The sequence below is a fragment of the Peromyscus leucopus genome, chromosome 15 (assembly GCF_004664715.2).
Source record: "Peromyscus leucopus breed LL Stock chromosome 15, UCI_PerLeu_2.1, whole genome shotgun sequence".
Lineage (NCBI taxonomy): Eukaryota > Metazoa > Chordata > Mammalia > Rodentia > Cricetidae > Peromyscus > Peromyscus leucopus.
In genome coordinates, this window is record NC_051076.1 from 27564820 (window position 1) to 27581626 (window position 16807).

Genomic DNA, 16807 nt, shown 5'->3' on the forward strand with positions numbered 1-16807 from the left:
TCTCTGAGGAGTTTGATGGCCAACCTGGTGAGATTCAGTCCCTGGACCAGCCAGCCGTGTGACCACCTTCTCTCTGTGGGTCTCTGTGTCTCTTCTGTTTTTCTTAAAATGATATAAAATATATTGGCCCACCCTAATCTAGAATAACCTTATCTTAAAGAATTACACCTCACAGAGCTGTCTCCTAGCCCTTCTCTGAGAGTCCTGTTGGTGTGCAAGTCCACAAGACAGCAGAGTTAGAAGATAGGATTCTGAGGAGCCTGTCCTGGTGAGAACCCAGAGAACTGCTGCCACCTTCACAGCAACCATGGGAGAGAATGCTGGCAGTGATCAGGTCAAGAAGAATCTGTATCAGCTGAGATGTCACTTCACATGGGAGCTGCTTTTCAAAGACCTTGACATACCTGATTTGGAAATGAGGATCACTGAGGATCTTAGGTTTCTAGACATCAAAAACCAAGTGGGGATGCTCAACCTCTGGGCCTATGTGAAACACCTGAAAGGCCAGTATGAGGAAGCCCTGCACAGCTTGAAAGAAGCAGAAGCCTTGATCCAGGGAGAGTAGTTAGGCAAGAGAAACCTGGTGACCTGGAGCAACTGTGCCTGGGTGCATTACCACATGGGCATGTTGGCAGAAACTCAGACCTACCTGGACAAGGTGGAGAACACATGCAAGGAATTGGGTAGTCCCTACCGCTATAGTACGGAGTGTACCGAGATAGAATATGAAAAAGCCTGGACCTTGCTGAAGTGTGGAGGACAGAATTATAAACGAGCCATGGCCTGCTTTCAATTGGCTCTGAGAGAGGATCCTGAAAACCCTGAATACAACATTGGCTACGCAGTTGCAGCCTATCACTTAGACTTGGATTACAAGAATATCTCTCTTATTCCCCTAAGGAAGGCTGTCAGGTTAAATCCAGAAGATCCACATATTAAAGTGTATCTTGCCCTGAAACTTCAGGAGGTAGGATTAGCAGCTGAAGCAGAAACACACATTGAAGAAGCCCTCAGTAACACATCCTGCCAACACTATATCTTTTGGTGTGTAGCCCAATATTACGGAAGGAAAGGCTGCCTAGACAAGGCTCTCAATCTGCTACACAGGGCCTTGCAGGTGTCACCTGCCTCTGGCTACCTGCATTACCAACTAGGGCTCTACTACCATCATCAAGTGATGCAACTGAGGACATCCATGAATGAGCAGGCCAGATGGCAGGCGGCACAACAGGCCGTTTTTGAATTTCAAGAGACTGTGAAAATCAGGCCCATATTTGAGATGGCTTATGTATCCATGGCTGAAGTACAGGCAGAAATTGGCCAACATCAAGAAGCAGAGGCAAATTTCCAGAAGGTGCTGAACATGAAGGAACTGAATAGGAATCTTGAGTCTCACATAGAGCAGGATATTCATTTACGCTATGGCCATTACCAATACTTCCATCGGCATTCTGAAAAAGAAGCGATCACCCAGTTCCTAAAAGGTCTTAAACTGAAAGAAAAAAACTTTGTCTGGAGGAGACTACTGATAGCTTTGGGGGATTTGGCCGAAAGTCGTGTTAACCAGAATGTTCGCCTTGTGGAGAGCACCAGCTTGCTTGGGTTAGTTCACAAACTGAAAGGGAATATGAAGGAAGCCGTGAAGTTCTATGAGAGGGCTCTGAGGCTCACTGAGGAAGTGAATCCTGAGTTCTGAATGCAGCTCACATCTGGGAAGTGAATGTACTCATAACTGAGGGTTCCCACCTTCCTTCCTGATTTCTTTCTCCATCCTCTTTGTCACCCCTCATTGTGGTGACTCTAAGGAACTTCCACCCCACTATATCTGCTCACTTACTGACCAGAACTGACTCCTGCTGATCTGCACTCCCTTGAGCTGTGGGATACTAGGACATCTTTTCTTTATGTCTGTGTCTTGGGAATGTAATCATCCATCTTCTGACTGCCAGTGTCCTGGACAAAGAGGTATTCTCCAAGGAAGCTTTTACTTTAAGTCAGAAGATACTCTTAGTACAGTGCAGTGTCAGAGGAAACCAAGCGATCAAAAGGGAGAGTTTAAAAGCTGAGAAGTCTCACCATACTGCAGAATCATTCTTGGCTAATAAGAGTCTTAAGTTTGGGGGAAGCCAAGCAGGGGAAACTTGCTGGGACCTTACAGACTGAAGATGATACAAGGAGATTTGTGCAGGATTTCTGTGCTATTGATAGTGTGTTATATGTGATATTTTCCCCTCAAATAAATTATATTCAGTAAAATTTCCTAAAAAAAAAAGAAAAAAAAAAAAAAAGAATTACACCTCTAAACCCATTGCATACTTGAGATAAGGACTACAGCATATCTTCTTAGAGACCATAATTCAACCCACAATAACAATATTCATCTTATGTCTCTCCAAATTTTTGTTTGTTTGTTTTTGGTTTTTATTTTGTTGTTGTTGTTGTTGTTTCAAGACAGGGTTTCTCTGTGTAGCTTTGCACCTTTCCTAGATCTCTCTCTCTGTAGACCAGGCTGGCCTCGAACTCACAGAGATCCGCCTGCCTCTGCCTCCCGAGTGCTGGGATTAAAGGTGTGTGCCACCACTGCCCAGCCTCCAATTTTTTTTTAAAGTAGACACATGTGTGTCGGTATGGAAGTGTGTACAAGTATGTGCAAGTGTCCATAGAATCCAGAAGAGGACATTGAAGCCCCTGATCTGGAGCAGCAAGCAGTTGTGAGTTGTCCAACATGGGTGCTGGGAACCAAACTTAGATCCTCTGCAAGAGCAGTACTACTCTTAACCACTGAGCCATTTATGTAGCCCCTGTGTCTTAAATTGTATCTATATATTTCTTTATGTATATTTATTTATCTACTCACAAGCCAGAGCTATTTCCTCTAAACTGAAACATTCCTTCCTAGAGTGATGAGGGCAGCTCTTAAGACTTTGGAAGTAAAAGAAACATAGAAGGCCAAGGAAGTAAGCACAATTTACAAGGCTCAGAAAGGTCCTGAAAATTACACATTCTAAAAGTCTTTCTCCAAGCTTATAAAAGTTGTAAAGAATTTCTAGCAGCTGGGCAGTGGTGGCACATGGCTTTAATTCCAGAACTCAGGAGGCAGAGACAAATTTCTGAGTTTGAGGCCAGCCTGATCTCCATAGTGAGTTCCAGGATAGCCAGGGTGATGCAGAGAGACCCTGTCTCAAAAAAACAAAACAAAACAAAATTTTTTTCTGAGAAAAGAGACTTTCTGGTGAGCTAAATTGCTTCCTAGTCATGCAGGAATCCCCTGGGAGGCCAGTTTATGAGTTCTCAGTCATGGGTGGGAGGCAGCTTTGGTGAAGTACAGGTACCTTTTTGAGTTATCTCTACTTCTGTAAGTAATTCCTCACCCATAATCCTGCAAAAAGACGCCAATAAACTCATTTACTCACTGATTTGGATGAACTGGACTTGGATGGAATCATCTTTGGTCGGTCATCAATGCCCTACCTGGGATGAATAGGCATTTGCTCATATCTTCCCTGGCACTCATTCATGTCCAATGTCCAAGTCTGATATGTTCTGACTGTTTCTGTCCAACTCAAAACCCATATGCTGAAACCTAACACCAATGTGAGAGTATCTTGAGGTAGTAACTTTCTAAGGAGAGATCATAACGGGAGGGCCCTCTTGAATGGAGCCCCTGCACTTTTAAAAGACCTCACACTCTCCACCAGATGAGACAACAGTGAGACAAGAGCTGTGGATAAGGAAGACTCGCCAGAATCCAAATCTGCCCATGTTTTTATCTTGGACGTCTCAGCCTCCAGAACTGTGAGACATAATTCCGTCTCCTTGCCAGGTGGTGGTTTGGGCACAGGAGAGCTGGACCCGTGTGGGCCTGGGTACAGGAGAGCTGGTCTCACCCCTCAAGAGCCCCCACATGGCTCTCCACAGTAGACGGCTTCTGATGTGAGGTGCAGGTGGAGAAAGTACATCTTTCCTTGGAGAGCTGGCCACTAGGATTTTGACCATGCTCCAAAGAATATATGAACAGCACAAAATGGACTTGTTTGTTTTGTTTTCTCTATTTTTTTCTTTTTCCATTCTTTCTTTTTGGGGGAGGAACGTCATGAAGAGGAGGAGCAGACTGGCATGCACAACGTGAGATTCCCAAATAATCAATTAAAGAAATTATAGGAATAAAGGAAAAGGGCTGGAGAGATGGCTCAGTGGTTAAGAGCACCGACTGCCCTTCCAGAGGTCCTGAGTTCAATTCCCAGCAACCACATGGTGGCTCACAACCATCTGTAATAAGATCTGGTGCCCTCAGCCGGGCGATGGTGGCGCATGCCTTTAATCCCAGCACCCGGGAGGCAGAGGCAGGCAGATCTCTGTGAGTTCAAGGCCAGCCTGGTCTACAAAGCGAGTTCCAGGGAAGGCACAAAGCTACACAGAAAAACCCTGTCTCGGGGAAAAAAAAAAAAATCTGGTGCCCTCTTCTGGCCTGCAGGGACACATGCAGGCAGAATACTACATACATAATAAATAAATAAATAAATAAATAAATAAATAAATAAATAAATAAATAAGAAAAAAAAGCCTCAATGGACTATTTGCTCTAGAGTGTTAGCAGAAAAAAAGTAATGTGACAAAAATAAGAGACATAACAAGCCACAGTAACAACTCCATAGGGCATCAAGGCAACAGCATTCTCAGTCACATATTTCATGTTTGATGTACTAGAAGCAGTAAAGGAAAAATGGACTATGTTTCAGATAACTGAAAATTGATGTTTAAAAAGTGAAATTTTAGATTTGGGCTTTTAGTACACAAATGCCTTGTGTTTTGAAAGAATCACAAATGGAGGATGGCTTGGTGGATAAAGTGTCTGCTACACAGCCTAAGGACCTCAGTTGAGATCTCCAGCCCAACACGGTTGAGCATCTGTAACCCTAGCAGTGGAGGAGGGAGGAGATGGAGACAGGCGAATTCCCAAAGCATGCTGGACAGTCGGTAAGGGCCAGGTTCAGTTAGTGACTCCATCTCAAAACATAATATGGAGAACAATAGAGGAAGACACGCAGAAGGACCTCCAGACACACACACACACACACACACACACACACACACAATGTGCATACCACCTGTGCACACACAATCATGCATACACACACACTATACACACACAACAAAAGTAAAGTAAAACAGCATTAAAAGAACTGATAGAATTTAAGGGAAAGTTACCAGACTTAACCATGAGATATGTTGTTGTTTTGTTATACATATAAATATTTTACCTACATATATGTATATATGCTGTGGAATAATCCTTTTGTACACTGTAAAGATTTGTCACTCGAACTGGTTTAATAAAAAGCTGACTGGCTGATAGCCAGGATTTTCAGGGCAGAAAGAATGCTGGAAGAAAGGTGGAGTCAGGAGATGCCAGCCAGTTGCAGAGGAAGCAGGATGTGTAGAAAATGAGGTAATACGCCATGAGTCATATGGCAGAGGGGAGATTAGACATATGGGTTAAGGAGCTGGAGAGATGGCTCAGCGGTTAAGAGCACTGGCTACTCTTCCTGAGTTCCTGAGTTCAATTCCCAGCAACCACATGGTGGCTCACAACCATCTGTAATGAGATCTGGTGCCCTCTTCTGGCCTGCAGACAGAACACTGTATACATAATAAATAAATCTTTAAAAAAAAAAAAAAGTATTAAAAAAAAAAGAAATATGGGTTAATATACATGTAAAAGCTAGTTGGTAACAAGCCTGAGCTATCAGCTGATCACTTATAAATAATATTAACTTTCTAAGCGTTTATTTGGGAGTGGCTGTGGGACAGAAACTTCAGCCTACATATGTATATCTACTATGTGTGTGTTGTGTGCCTGATGCTCAAGGAAGCCAGAACCCCTGGAACAGGAGTTACAGATAGTTGTGAACCATCATGTGAGTGCTGAGAGTTGAATCCAAGTCCTCTGGAACAGCAGCCAGTGGTCTTGACCACCGAGCTGGTACCACATAGCAATACCCTGTCTCAGAATAGATGGGGGGGGGGCAATAGTGCCACAGGCTTTTAATTCCAGCACTCAGGAGTCAGAGATCGGAGGATTTCTGTGGCTTTGAGCCCAGCCAGGGCTACATAATGAGACTTTGTTTCAAAGCAAAACAAAAGTTAGTAGTGTTGTAACATGGCATAGCCTTTCTACATTGAGCCCTATCTATTCAGGAGTCCTGGTGATGGACAGGGTACCTATTGCCCTCATCTTATACACAATGCACATAGTCTGTAGCTTGTCCCAGGCCACCTGTTGGTGGTACCAAAAGATCTTCTCCCTCATATTGTTCCAGTGACATAAGGAGTAATTAAAACACAGAAACAACAGGAATATGGAAATGATGGAAGTAAACACAAAAATCTTCCAGAATAGTCCATAATGACTCATTTCCCAAATTTACAATGTAAACAAAGCTGCTAAGAGAGAAAGGCACCTGGGGATTGGAGAGATGGCTCAGCAGTTAGTGTCGGAGCCTGCTGACAGTCAGCTGGGTAGCTGGGTAGAGGCGTGCGGATTGAAGAGACAAAGAAGAAGACAGGAAAGAGTCGAGAGGTCTGCTGGTCAATGCCAGACAGCCCTGAGTTTATTTCACAGCCAGCTTATACACAGTCTTGAAGGACAGAGATAGAACAATGCACAGCACAGGCATTCAACCGCTATCTATCCTGCCTTGCGTCAAGGAGCAGGCAGTTTCATTTTCTATCTCGATGTACCTCTGGCTGGCATCAGCAGACTGCATCTAGCTAGATAGTGTGTTCCTTCCCATGGGCTAATCAGGACTTTCTCACAGCCCTTCAAGGAGGCTCTGCGGGCTAAACAGGACTTTCTCATGGCCTTGAAGCAAGCAAGCCTGAACTCTATAGACTCAGAATAGACTTTAGATTCAAACTGGAAAACTGAGTCAGTTGTGGGCTCCCACAAGTTAGGAGTACTGACTGTTCTTCCAGCAGACCTGGGTTCAAGTCCCAGCACTCACATGGCGGCTCACAACTGTCTGTAACTCCAGTTTCAGGAGACCTGACATCCTCACACAGACATACATGCAAGCAAACCATCAATGCACATAAAACAATAAATAAATTTCTTAAAAAAGAAAGAGAGAACAGAGGATTGATCTCCACAGTATATAAAGAACTCAGGAAACTAGACATCAAAATACTGAACAGTCCAATTAAAAAATGGGCTAAAGAGCTAAACAGAGAATTCACAAAATAAAAATCACAAATGGCTGAAAGACATTTAAAGAAATGCTCAACATCCTTAATCATCAGAGAAATGCAAATCAAAACGACTCTGAGATACCACCTTACACCTGTCAGAATGGCTACAATCAAAAACACCAGTGACAGTCAATGTTGGAGAGGATGTGGAGCAAAGGGAACACTCCTCCACTGTTGGTGGGAATGTAAACTTGTTCAACCACTGTGGAAATCAGTATGGCGGTTTCTCAGAAAATTAGGAATCGAACTACCTCAAGACCCAGCCATCCCACTCTTGGGCATATACCCAAGGAATACTGATTCATACCATAAAGATACATGCTCAGCTATGTTCATAGCAGCACTATTTGTAATAGCCAGAACCTGGAAACGACCTAGATGCCCGTCAACGGAAGAATAGATGAAAAAAACGTGGTACATATACACAATGGAGTACTACTCAGCAGAGAAAAACAATAAAAGCATGAAATTTGCAGGCAAATGGATGGAACTAGAAAAAATCATCCTGAGTGAGGTAACCCAAACCCAGAAAGACAGTCATGGTATGTACTCACTCATAAGTGGATTCTAGATATAAAATAAAGAACAATCAGACCACAACCCATAGAACCATGGAGGCTATATATATAGCATGGAGGTCCCTAGGACGACTGTGGCTTATAATAAATTTCGGTTTTACTCAATTATTGAAAAAAAAATAGCCAAACGAATGGAAACACATGAACTATGAACCAAAGGCTGAGGGGCCCCCAGCTGGATCAGGCCCTCTAAATAGGTGAGACAGTTGATTGGCTTGATCTGTTTGGGAGGCAACTAGGCAATGGGACCAAGTCCTGTGTTCATTGCATGAGATAGCCGTTTGAAACCTGGAGCTTATGCAGGGACACTTGGCTCAGTCTGGGAGGAGGGGACTGGACCTCCCTGGACTGAGTCTACCAGGTTGATCTCAGTCCTCGGGGAGGCTTTGCCCTGGAGGAGGTGGGAATGGGGGGTGGCTGGGGGTAAGGGGAGGGGTGGGAGGGGGAGAACAGGGGAACCTGTGGCTGATATGTAGAACTGAATGGTATTGTAAAATAAAATAAAAGGGGAAAAAAAAGAAAGAGAGAAAGGTAGCTCCTTTGAAGCCCACCATAAAAATCCAGACAGATTATACTCAGATAACACAATATTGTTCACAAGTATACATTTGGATAGGGGAAAAATGGATGCTCTGGACAAAAGAAGTTAACCCTAGGGCTGAAGAGGTGGCTGACTGTCCTGCTCCTTGGCTTGAACCCCTCCTTTCCATCAACCCCTGAGGTGCAGATGGGAGGCTCGTCTGAGATACGGAGAAACTGAACAAAGCAGGATGTGGTGGCTCGTGCCCGTAACCACTGCACTTGCTGAGGCAGGAGGATGGCTGAGTCCAAGGTCAGCTTGGACTACAGAGTGCGACCTTGACTGAAAAAAAAAAGTCAACAACTATAAGAAGGACTATCTGATCCAACAAGTCAACTAACTTTAAATCCTTACTCTGTGAACTACCTAGACCCTGGGCATACAGAGACAGTGTGTGTGACACATTCTAGAAAGGAAACCAGCTGAGGATGCGTGGGGACAGGCCCACCATAGGTACAGAGGCTGGCAACCTGCTGGACGAAGTGGACACTGATTGGCCAATAAGTAACTGCCTACGAGTCAGGGAGAAAATGGGATAGAACACTCCAGAAAAGGAAGAAAACACCCACAATGACATAAAGATTCTAAGAGCATAACCCAGTCCGCTGAGAACTACGGGCCAGTCATTCACCGTGGCTGAAATGTATGTTGTGAGGCAAGTGATAACAGTGTCTCCTGGATGACTTTAAATCCTCTCAAGCTGGCAATAAAGATTAATCATCCCAGATGGCACATGAGAAGAACCGAGAGTCCCTGTTTGTTAGCAACACTAGGTATCCCTTGGGGATCGTGGACTTCAAAGGGGACCAGAAGTCTCCTTACAATGGGAGAGAATGAAAGCCAGAGGGATGTCAATCAGTGCCAACCCTGCATGATCCCCAGGCTGGTGAGACACCCTAGGAAAGTACCATTTACGTTCAAGTTTATGATGCAAAGCTGTTCTACAGTAGTATGTGTGAATGATCCTATTATTAGAAGACACATAGTTATTTAAGGTGAAAGGGCCATGATTAACTTCCCTTCAAGTGATTTTTAAAAGTGTGCATGCCAGTGAATGGAGAAGGGGTTAAAACACATACGGCAAAAAATCAACAACAGTGAACCCAGGTAAAGGAGTTCCAGGCAGCTGTGAGCTACCTGACGTCAGTGCTGAGAACCTAACTGTGGTCCTCTGCAGGGGCAGTCTGTGCCCTTGGCTGCTGAACCACCTCTCGAGCTCTGCTTTTGTTTTTTGAGACAGGGTTTCACTATCTAGCTCAGTCTGCCCTCAACCTTACTGTGTAACTCAGAATAACAGTGAACTCACAGAAATCCTTCTGCCCCAGCATCCCAGAGTGCTGCAATTACAGGTATATGCCATTATTGTTAGTGTAAATGCATTCTTATCTAGGATCAATTCAATAATTGATACCACATTTACATGTGCATATTAATTTGTATTATGTAAAAATCTCTTGGTGTTTATTTCCTCTTCTTCCCTGAATATTTACTGCAGAAAAAGTTTGTTTGTTTGTTTGTTTGTTTTTAAGAATCAGTGATGCTGAGCACAGCGGCACATGACTCTATGCCCCGCACTGAAGAAGAGAAGGCAAACTATCAGGAGTTCAAGGCCATCCTCAGTCACAAGACTAAAAAGCTAGAATAGTGGCTCACACCTGTAATCCCAGCACTGAAAAGAGGCCAAGGCAGGAGGGTCACCCTGAGTTCCATACCCTCTTGGACTTAGTGATTTGCGGATTAGTCTCATAAACAAACAACCTCCTACTATTCCCCGATCATAACAAGGAGAGGTGAGGCGTCACTTGGTGATGGGGTGTCATGCCTAACGTTCAACCCTAAGCACTGGAAATAAATAAGCTCGGAGTTCCTGGTTTGCCTATTTACCTTCACAAAACTGTGGGACACTTTTCCGTGTTATTAAATAACCCTTAAAAACAATACTTGGTTTTATTTTAGATAAGTCTTACCCCCCTAAAACTCACAGTCCTTCTGTCTCAAGCCATCCCAATGCTGAGCGTTCGGTCATGTGCTGCTCATGCCAGGCTCAGATTTTCACTGGGCGTTTTGTTTAAACCCCCCTCCTTGCTGCATGCCAGGCAGGCAGGCCTCTTCCACTGAGCTGTGTCCCCAGGCTTTAAAGACAAGGTGCTGTGTTCAACTTTTTTGTTTTGTATTTATGTGATGGAGTTGAGAACGGAACCCATTCCCTCTACTGTGGGCTCTGCCCATAAACGTCACACTTGGATTTTATTTTATTTTATTTTTTCCCTGTGTAAGCCTGGCTGGCCTGGCACTCGCTATGCAGACCAGATAGGCCTCAAATGCAATGATTCCCCCTGCCTCTGCCTCTCGCGACCAGGGCTGGAATTAAAAGCGCACACACGAAGCCCAAGTCCCACTTTGAAACTGGACCAGTCTGGACGCTTGTAAATCTGGCTTTCGCTCTGACCCCTGGTGGTGGCCCAGGACCTAGCGGCAACAGGGACAAACTCAAGGCACTTCCGGAAACCGAGGGCCGCCACGCGGCCACACGGGGACATTTGCATACCCACAATGCACTGCACACGAGTAGGTTACATCATTTAAAAGAGCAATTGCTTTTTTGTTTTTTGTTTTTTTTTTATTCATTCTAGTTTCTCCATTGATAGAAATTTCAAGAATTTATTTTAGGCGAATGAAGCCGGCGCCGTCTTTAAGGGAGAGTAGTTACCATTTGTGAACTAGGAGGGACAGTTAGCCGAAAACTGTACACCTGGCACACCTAGGCATACTCTGGTTTCTCTTCAGATCGTATAAATCTTTCGCCTTTTACTAAAGATTTCCGTGGAGAGGAACAATTCTGAGTCTTAAACCAATTTTTTGAGGCCTTGCTCTGGCGAGGCTAATAACACTGTTCAAAAAGTAGACAGCCTCTTGCGGTTTACAAGGGCACTGTGTCTTCTCCATCATGAAGTCACTGTCATTGGGGGCGTTTTAGTCTCAGCTTCATCAAATGTTAGCTTCTTCAAAAGCTGTGAACTGGGGCTTTACCAAATACAGTTCTTCAATGTGAAGGTAAGTTTGAAATGCAAGCGCCCCAGCAGGTAAGGAGCGCTTGTTCCCGGCAATCTCAGTGGCCACCCCAGAACTCTAACTCCGGTTCTGGGGATCTGGCGCCACCTTCTGGCTCCCGTCGGCAGCACAGACCTGCAGACAAAACATTCATATAAGTAAAAATAAATACAAGAAGTGCAGGAGCCGCTCACACTTTAACAGAAAGGACAGTTTTCCCTCCGAGCTGTGGGAGGGACTCCTATAAGGAACCCAGGATACAATCCCCAGCGCACACACACCAGAAAAGTTGACATCCACTGGAACCTACCCGACCACTCAAGTTTCCCTACAGAAAGGAGACTGTCCCATTGAGATACCTCAGTTTCCTCGAAGCTAAAATACCCCAGGAATAAGAACCGATAATATTAAGTGGCCAGAAGGTCTACGGCAGGGACCCCAAAAGCCAGAAATGCTCATGGTCTGCTTGCTTCCCCATGGCCACCAGCACGAGGGTAGGACCAGAGCCCTCCCACGTCGATCAGTAATCAAGAAACTGGCTTGTCTAAAGCCAACCTTGTAGAATTTTCTCAATTGGCGTTTCTCTTCCCAGGCTGACTCCAGCGTGTGACAAGTTGACAAGAACATCACAGGACAACATGTACCACAGTGCCTTATTTTGGGGGATCCCCAGCTGGTCTGATGAATTTGTATGATCAATGCCTTCTCGTGACTGTAAACTACCACAGTACTGTCATCTGTTTCTAGATTGTTCTCCAGCAATAAAAACTTTAGCGAGTCAAAATTATGCGGTTGTTCTGTCATATAAAACGCTTCTAAAGCCTAAAGAAATAAGGACTGCATGATAAGCAACAAAAAAAAAGTTACTTCATGCATGTCTCCATTAAGCACATTTATTATTAACTATGCTTATTATTAATATCAATGCCACCTTGATTGGTTGCTATGTTATCTGTGACAAAAACTGGGGAATCCTAATTGTTCTAAATTATTAAATATGCCCTGAAAATTCAGGAAACAAAGCCCATTTCTTTGCTCCAAAACAAAAATTGCCATGAGAGTCCATTCACCTCCCAGTTCTGTACATTTCCCTTGCTGCCCGGTTGGCTTCGGAAGACAAATATTCACCTCTGCTTCTGGCTAAGGGTATGAACTCTGAATGGTTACTCTACCTCCCAGGGATCACTATTCTCTAAGGGCAAGTAGACAAGAGTGATTGGACCAAAGGAAAATGCCAGGCTCACCTACAAGGATACACCAGGGAACCCAGGAACTGGACAGCAGGAGTCCTTAGTCATCCCAGGAATGCTTGTCAGTCTTCCTGAAGAAAATCTTAGTGCATCAGATAGATTCGTTTTCCATTTTTACGCTAAGTTGAAAGAGAGTTTTCTTAGCCAAAGATCCTTAAAATCTGTTCTGTCCAGAGAGCTCAGTGGAGCTGGTTAGTGCCTGGCCCTTATTAAGGACTAAAGCGCTGAAGGTAAGCACTCACCCCTAGGGTAATAAGCAAAGGAAGAGCCATTAGGAACGCCTGAGCAGGAATGCAAGCGTGGACTCAGAATAAGGCCAAGAAGCAAGACACCGACTGAGTAACCAACAGTAATAGAGACATGGTTAGGAAAGCAAACCTTTTCCTGTCCTTGGGGAAGCTCTGTATCCTGCATTGTAAAGTGGGGATGATAACATGACCCACAGGCCTATGCCGAGGTTCAAACAGGACAATTTGAGTAACACTTTGTACACTCTGAAACATCGTGCAAACTATCCTTACCGCCGAATTCTTTGAAGTTGCTCCGAGGTTAAGAGCACTTGCTGCTCTCGCAGAGACCTGGAGCTCAGCTCCCAACGCCTGCTTCAGGCACCTCACAGTTCCCTGTTACTCCAGCTCCAAGGGAGCCTCTGGTCTCTAGGAGCATCCGCATACACGTTCACCTAAACAGACATGCACAAATTAAAATAAAACAAATATTTTATAAATAATAAACTAAATTCAGCATCGTATTGACTCATCCTGAAATTCTTCTCTGATTTCCTGAGTGGCGGTCCTGAAACAACAAGAAACCCCTCAGGTGCCGGCAAGAGTTCCAGGCTCTGTCTCCGGCAGCTCACACCAGAGGACGCTGATGGCTGTAAGCTTTCATAATGATACATAACCCAAAAATGTTCCCGGAACCATTTAATGTTTACAGCAGGTAAAATCTCACTTGAGAGGCTAGGATCCAGCTCAGTAATAGAATACCAGCATAGTATGCACAAGTCCCTCAATTCAACACCAGAAGGGGGAAAAAACAATATTTGAGTATGATGTGAAAGGATCCTTTTATGTACCCTCTGTGTCCATTCTTGGCAAAAGCCTTCAGGCATCACACTCACCCCAGAGGGTGGTATTTTATTGGCTGCACCAAGGAGCGCCACTCCCAGAAATAGCAGGAAAAGATGAGCCTTTTATGCGAGCTCCATGATGCAAAGGTTTGAAAGCACCCGTCTAGCAGGACTTAAGAAAAGGCAGTATGAATGAACACAAATAAGAGTGTGAGAACACACAGAAGAACACAATCAGCGTGCCTGCTTTGCCTCTTAGTAATCACAATTGCCAGCCTAGGACTTGATTTTCAAGCCGTGAAGATAAACAGCAATGTTTGTCTTACCGGATTATGTGGATTAATAATTGATGACGCGGCGGAAGTTTAGTTTAAGATTACACAAATCGAATCACTGCCATCTTTGGCATAAAGGGTTACGTGATCATCTATCTCCCTGACTGATCCCTCTCTCTTCAAATTCACACTTTGTTATATATTTACCATATACCCTGCTCTCATCCGCAAGTTAATTTTCAAATACCCCTTTCATTTCTTTCCAAATCACTCTTCACATTAAAACCCTAGGACAGGGTCAGACATAGTGAGTGGCGCACGCCTTTAATCTCAGCACTAAATGGATCTTTGTGAGTTCAAGGCCAGCTTGAACTCATACATAGTGAGACTCTGTCTTGAAAAAAAAATAACATAATAATAAAATGAAAACTTTGAGACAGCTTCATTTTGCCTACTTAGCCACAAGAACCCTAAATTACCTGGTTAAAAAAATTTTTTTTGGCGGGGGAGGGTTTTGAGACAGGGTTTCTCTGTAGATTTGGAGCCTGTCCTGGACTAGCTCTGTAGACCAGGCTGGCCTCGAGCTCACAGAGATCCATCTGCCTCTGCCTCCCGAGTGCTGGAATTACAGGCGTGTGCCACCACTGCCCAGTTTTAAACTTTTTTTTTTTTTTCCGTTTTTCAAGACAGGGTTTCTCTGTGTAGTTTTGTGCCTCTTCCTGGAACTCACTCTGAGACCCAGGCTGGCCTTGAACTCACAGAGATCCACCTTCCTCTGCCTCCAGAGTGCTGGAATTAAAGGCGTGCGCCACCACTGCCCAGCTTAAATTTTTTTCTGTATTCTCTATGCCCGGTCCTAGTGGAATCCAAAATCAACGCAGGAGGTGTACCAGGCTCTAAGTTTCTGGGGCAAGACTGTTATAAGTTGAAATTTCCACAAAGAAATCATACCTAAGTTAAGATTCTCCAAGGCTGATTGGCTTACTAGAACTTCCTGTTTATGGGGAGTTGTAATGTTGCAGATCCAGAGCCAAACCATCTTTGGCGCTGTTAAGAGACCCTCATTGCCCACATTTGAATGTAACCTACCATCTTTCAGCTATCAGAGACAGAAAAAAGAAAGAAAGAAAGAAAGAGAGAGAGAGAGAGAGAGAGAGAGAGAGAGAGAGAGAAAGAAAGAAAGAAAAAGAAAGGAAGGAAGGAAGGAAGGAAGGAAGGAAGGAAGGAAGGAAGGAAGGAAGGAAGGAAGGAAGCTTTAGAATAAATGAATTTAGCAAACCAGTAGCTTCCACGAACCTAAAAACTAAGAACCAGATATCAACTAATAGCCGTAACTGAGTCTCTTGCTGCCTGGGCTTCCCACCAACGTGTTTGAAAAGTGTCTTAATTCATGGCTTTCTTTTGTTTCTCGACTATAAAAATTTCATGAACCATAAAAGCTTTATGAAACTACTTCCATGTTAGAACATGTTATTCAGGGCAACCTGAATCCATGTTCCTAGACCATGGTGCTTTGTGTTTGGCTCAAGAAAAACCTTTGAGGGGAAAGCTGTACTGTACATCGACACCAGATCAGGCAAAGTTTGCCCAGAGAAGACGGAAGCTGGGCACAGGTGGATAAAGTCAAAAAAAGAGGAAGCCAGAAGTCAGAGCAGCGTCAGAGCCCGGGCTGGGGGTGGGCGTGCCGCCAGAGCCTGGGCTGGGGCGCGGTAAGAACGGAAGCCACCTGTTGTAATAGGGATGGACTCGTTAAATAGTGCTGCCCAGACAAACTCAAAACCCCAATGACTTAATACAACAGCGCCTTAATGCCTGCTAATGCAAAGCCACTGCAGGTCTGCCTGATGGATTCTGCAGGGCAACCGTCTCCCAAGGAGCAGCTTGGTAATTTCACTCTGAGGTCTTCGGAACTGCAAAAGAGATAGACCTACACACAGGCCTTACAGATCCGCAAGATAGTGCAGACCTCTCATCGCTTCCGTCTGGAAACGAAATACGTCCATTTTGCTCGAAATCTATTATTCAAAACTAGTCCAATATCAAGTGCCACCTCACCTGTGACCCCACTCCTCTTGCAGTGGTTTCACCTAATGTGGGAGTAGAATCCAAGGATGTCACCCACAATCTCTCCCCTCCTTCTATGCATGCAAGCTCTCCTCTCATCAAGAAGTAGGTGTAGCAGGGTGTGCTACCCCTCACCTCAGTCCCAGCACTCTGGCAGACAGGCAGATCTCTAGTTCAGGGCCACCCTGGTTTATATAGTGAGCCAGGACAACCAAAGCTACATAGTGAGCCCTGTCTCAAAAACAAATGAAAAATTGAGGTTCCAATCCCAGTACCCACAGAGTGGCTCACAACCACCTGTAAATCCAGTTCCAGGGGGATCCAATGCCCTCGTCTGACCTCCAAGGGCTCCTCCACACATGTGGTGCACATCCATACACCCAGGTATACACACACATATACACATAAAATAAATGCATAAATACCTTTTAAAAGATGTAGTAAACTGAAATGATGAGAAGCCATTGCTTTGGGTTGAGTCCCTGGTGGGGCCCAAAAGAGGTCAGACAAAACCAAAAAGATAAATCTGTTTCATCAGACTGAAAAGTTAAGGAAGCAGATGGAGCTCAAACACGGCCATTTTTCTTACAAACAAGAGATTCCGGTCTCCTGAGTCACTACAGTGAGGAAGTACCTTCTGCTTTAATCCTTACAGGAAACTGTAGCCTCCTGTTACCAAGCAAATCTCC

At 44.4% G+C, this 16807-nt stretch overlaps 1 protein-coding gene, 1 long non-coding RNA gene and 1 other non-coding gene across 3 annotated transcripts; 2 read left to right on the forward strand and 1 right to left on the reverse strand.

Annotated features, from left to right (window-relative positions):
- The first annotated feature begins 219 nt into the window (after positions 1-219).
- On the forward strand, positions 220-2018 carry LOC114685423 (interferon-induced protein with tetratricopeptide repeats 1-like). The gene is given in 1 exon segment (XM_037211059.1): positions 220-2018. A coding segment is annotated over 1 exon segment (1389 nt). The 5' UTR covers positions 220-307; the 3' UTR covers positions 1697-2018.
- Positions 2019-11173: 9155 nt separating this feature from the next.
- LOC114685442 lies at positions 11174-11289 on the forward strand. Its single transcript, XR_003733467.1, has one exon. It is a non-coding gene; the product is annotated as a U5 spliceosomal RNA (small nuclear RNA).
- Positions 11290-11304: 15 nt separating this feature from the next.
- On the reverse strand, positions 11305-16807 carry LOC119089110. Its single transcript, XR_005092940.1, has 3 exons — positions 16544-16807; positions 13229-13389; positions 11305-11592 (listed from the first exon to the last, which is right to left on the reverse strand). It is a non-coding gene; the product is annotated as an uncharacterized LOC119089110 (long non-coding RNA).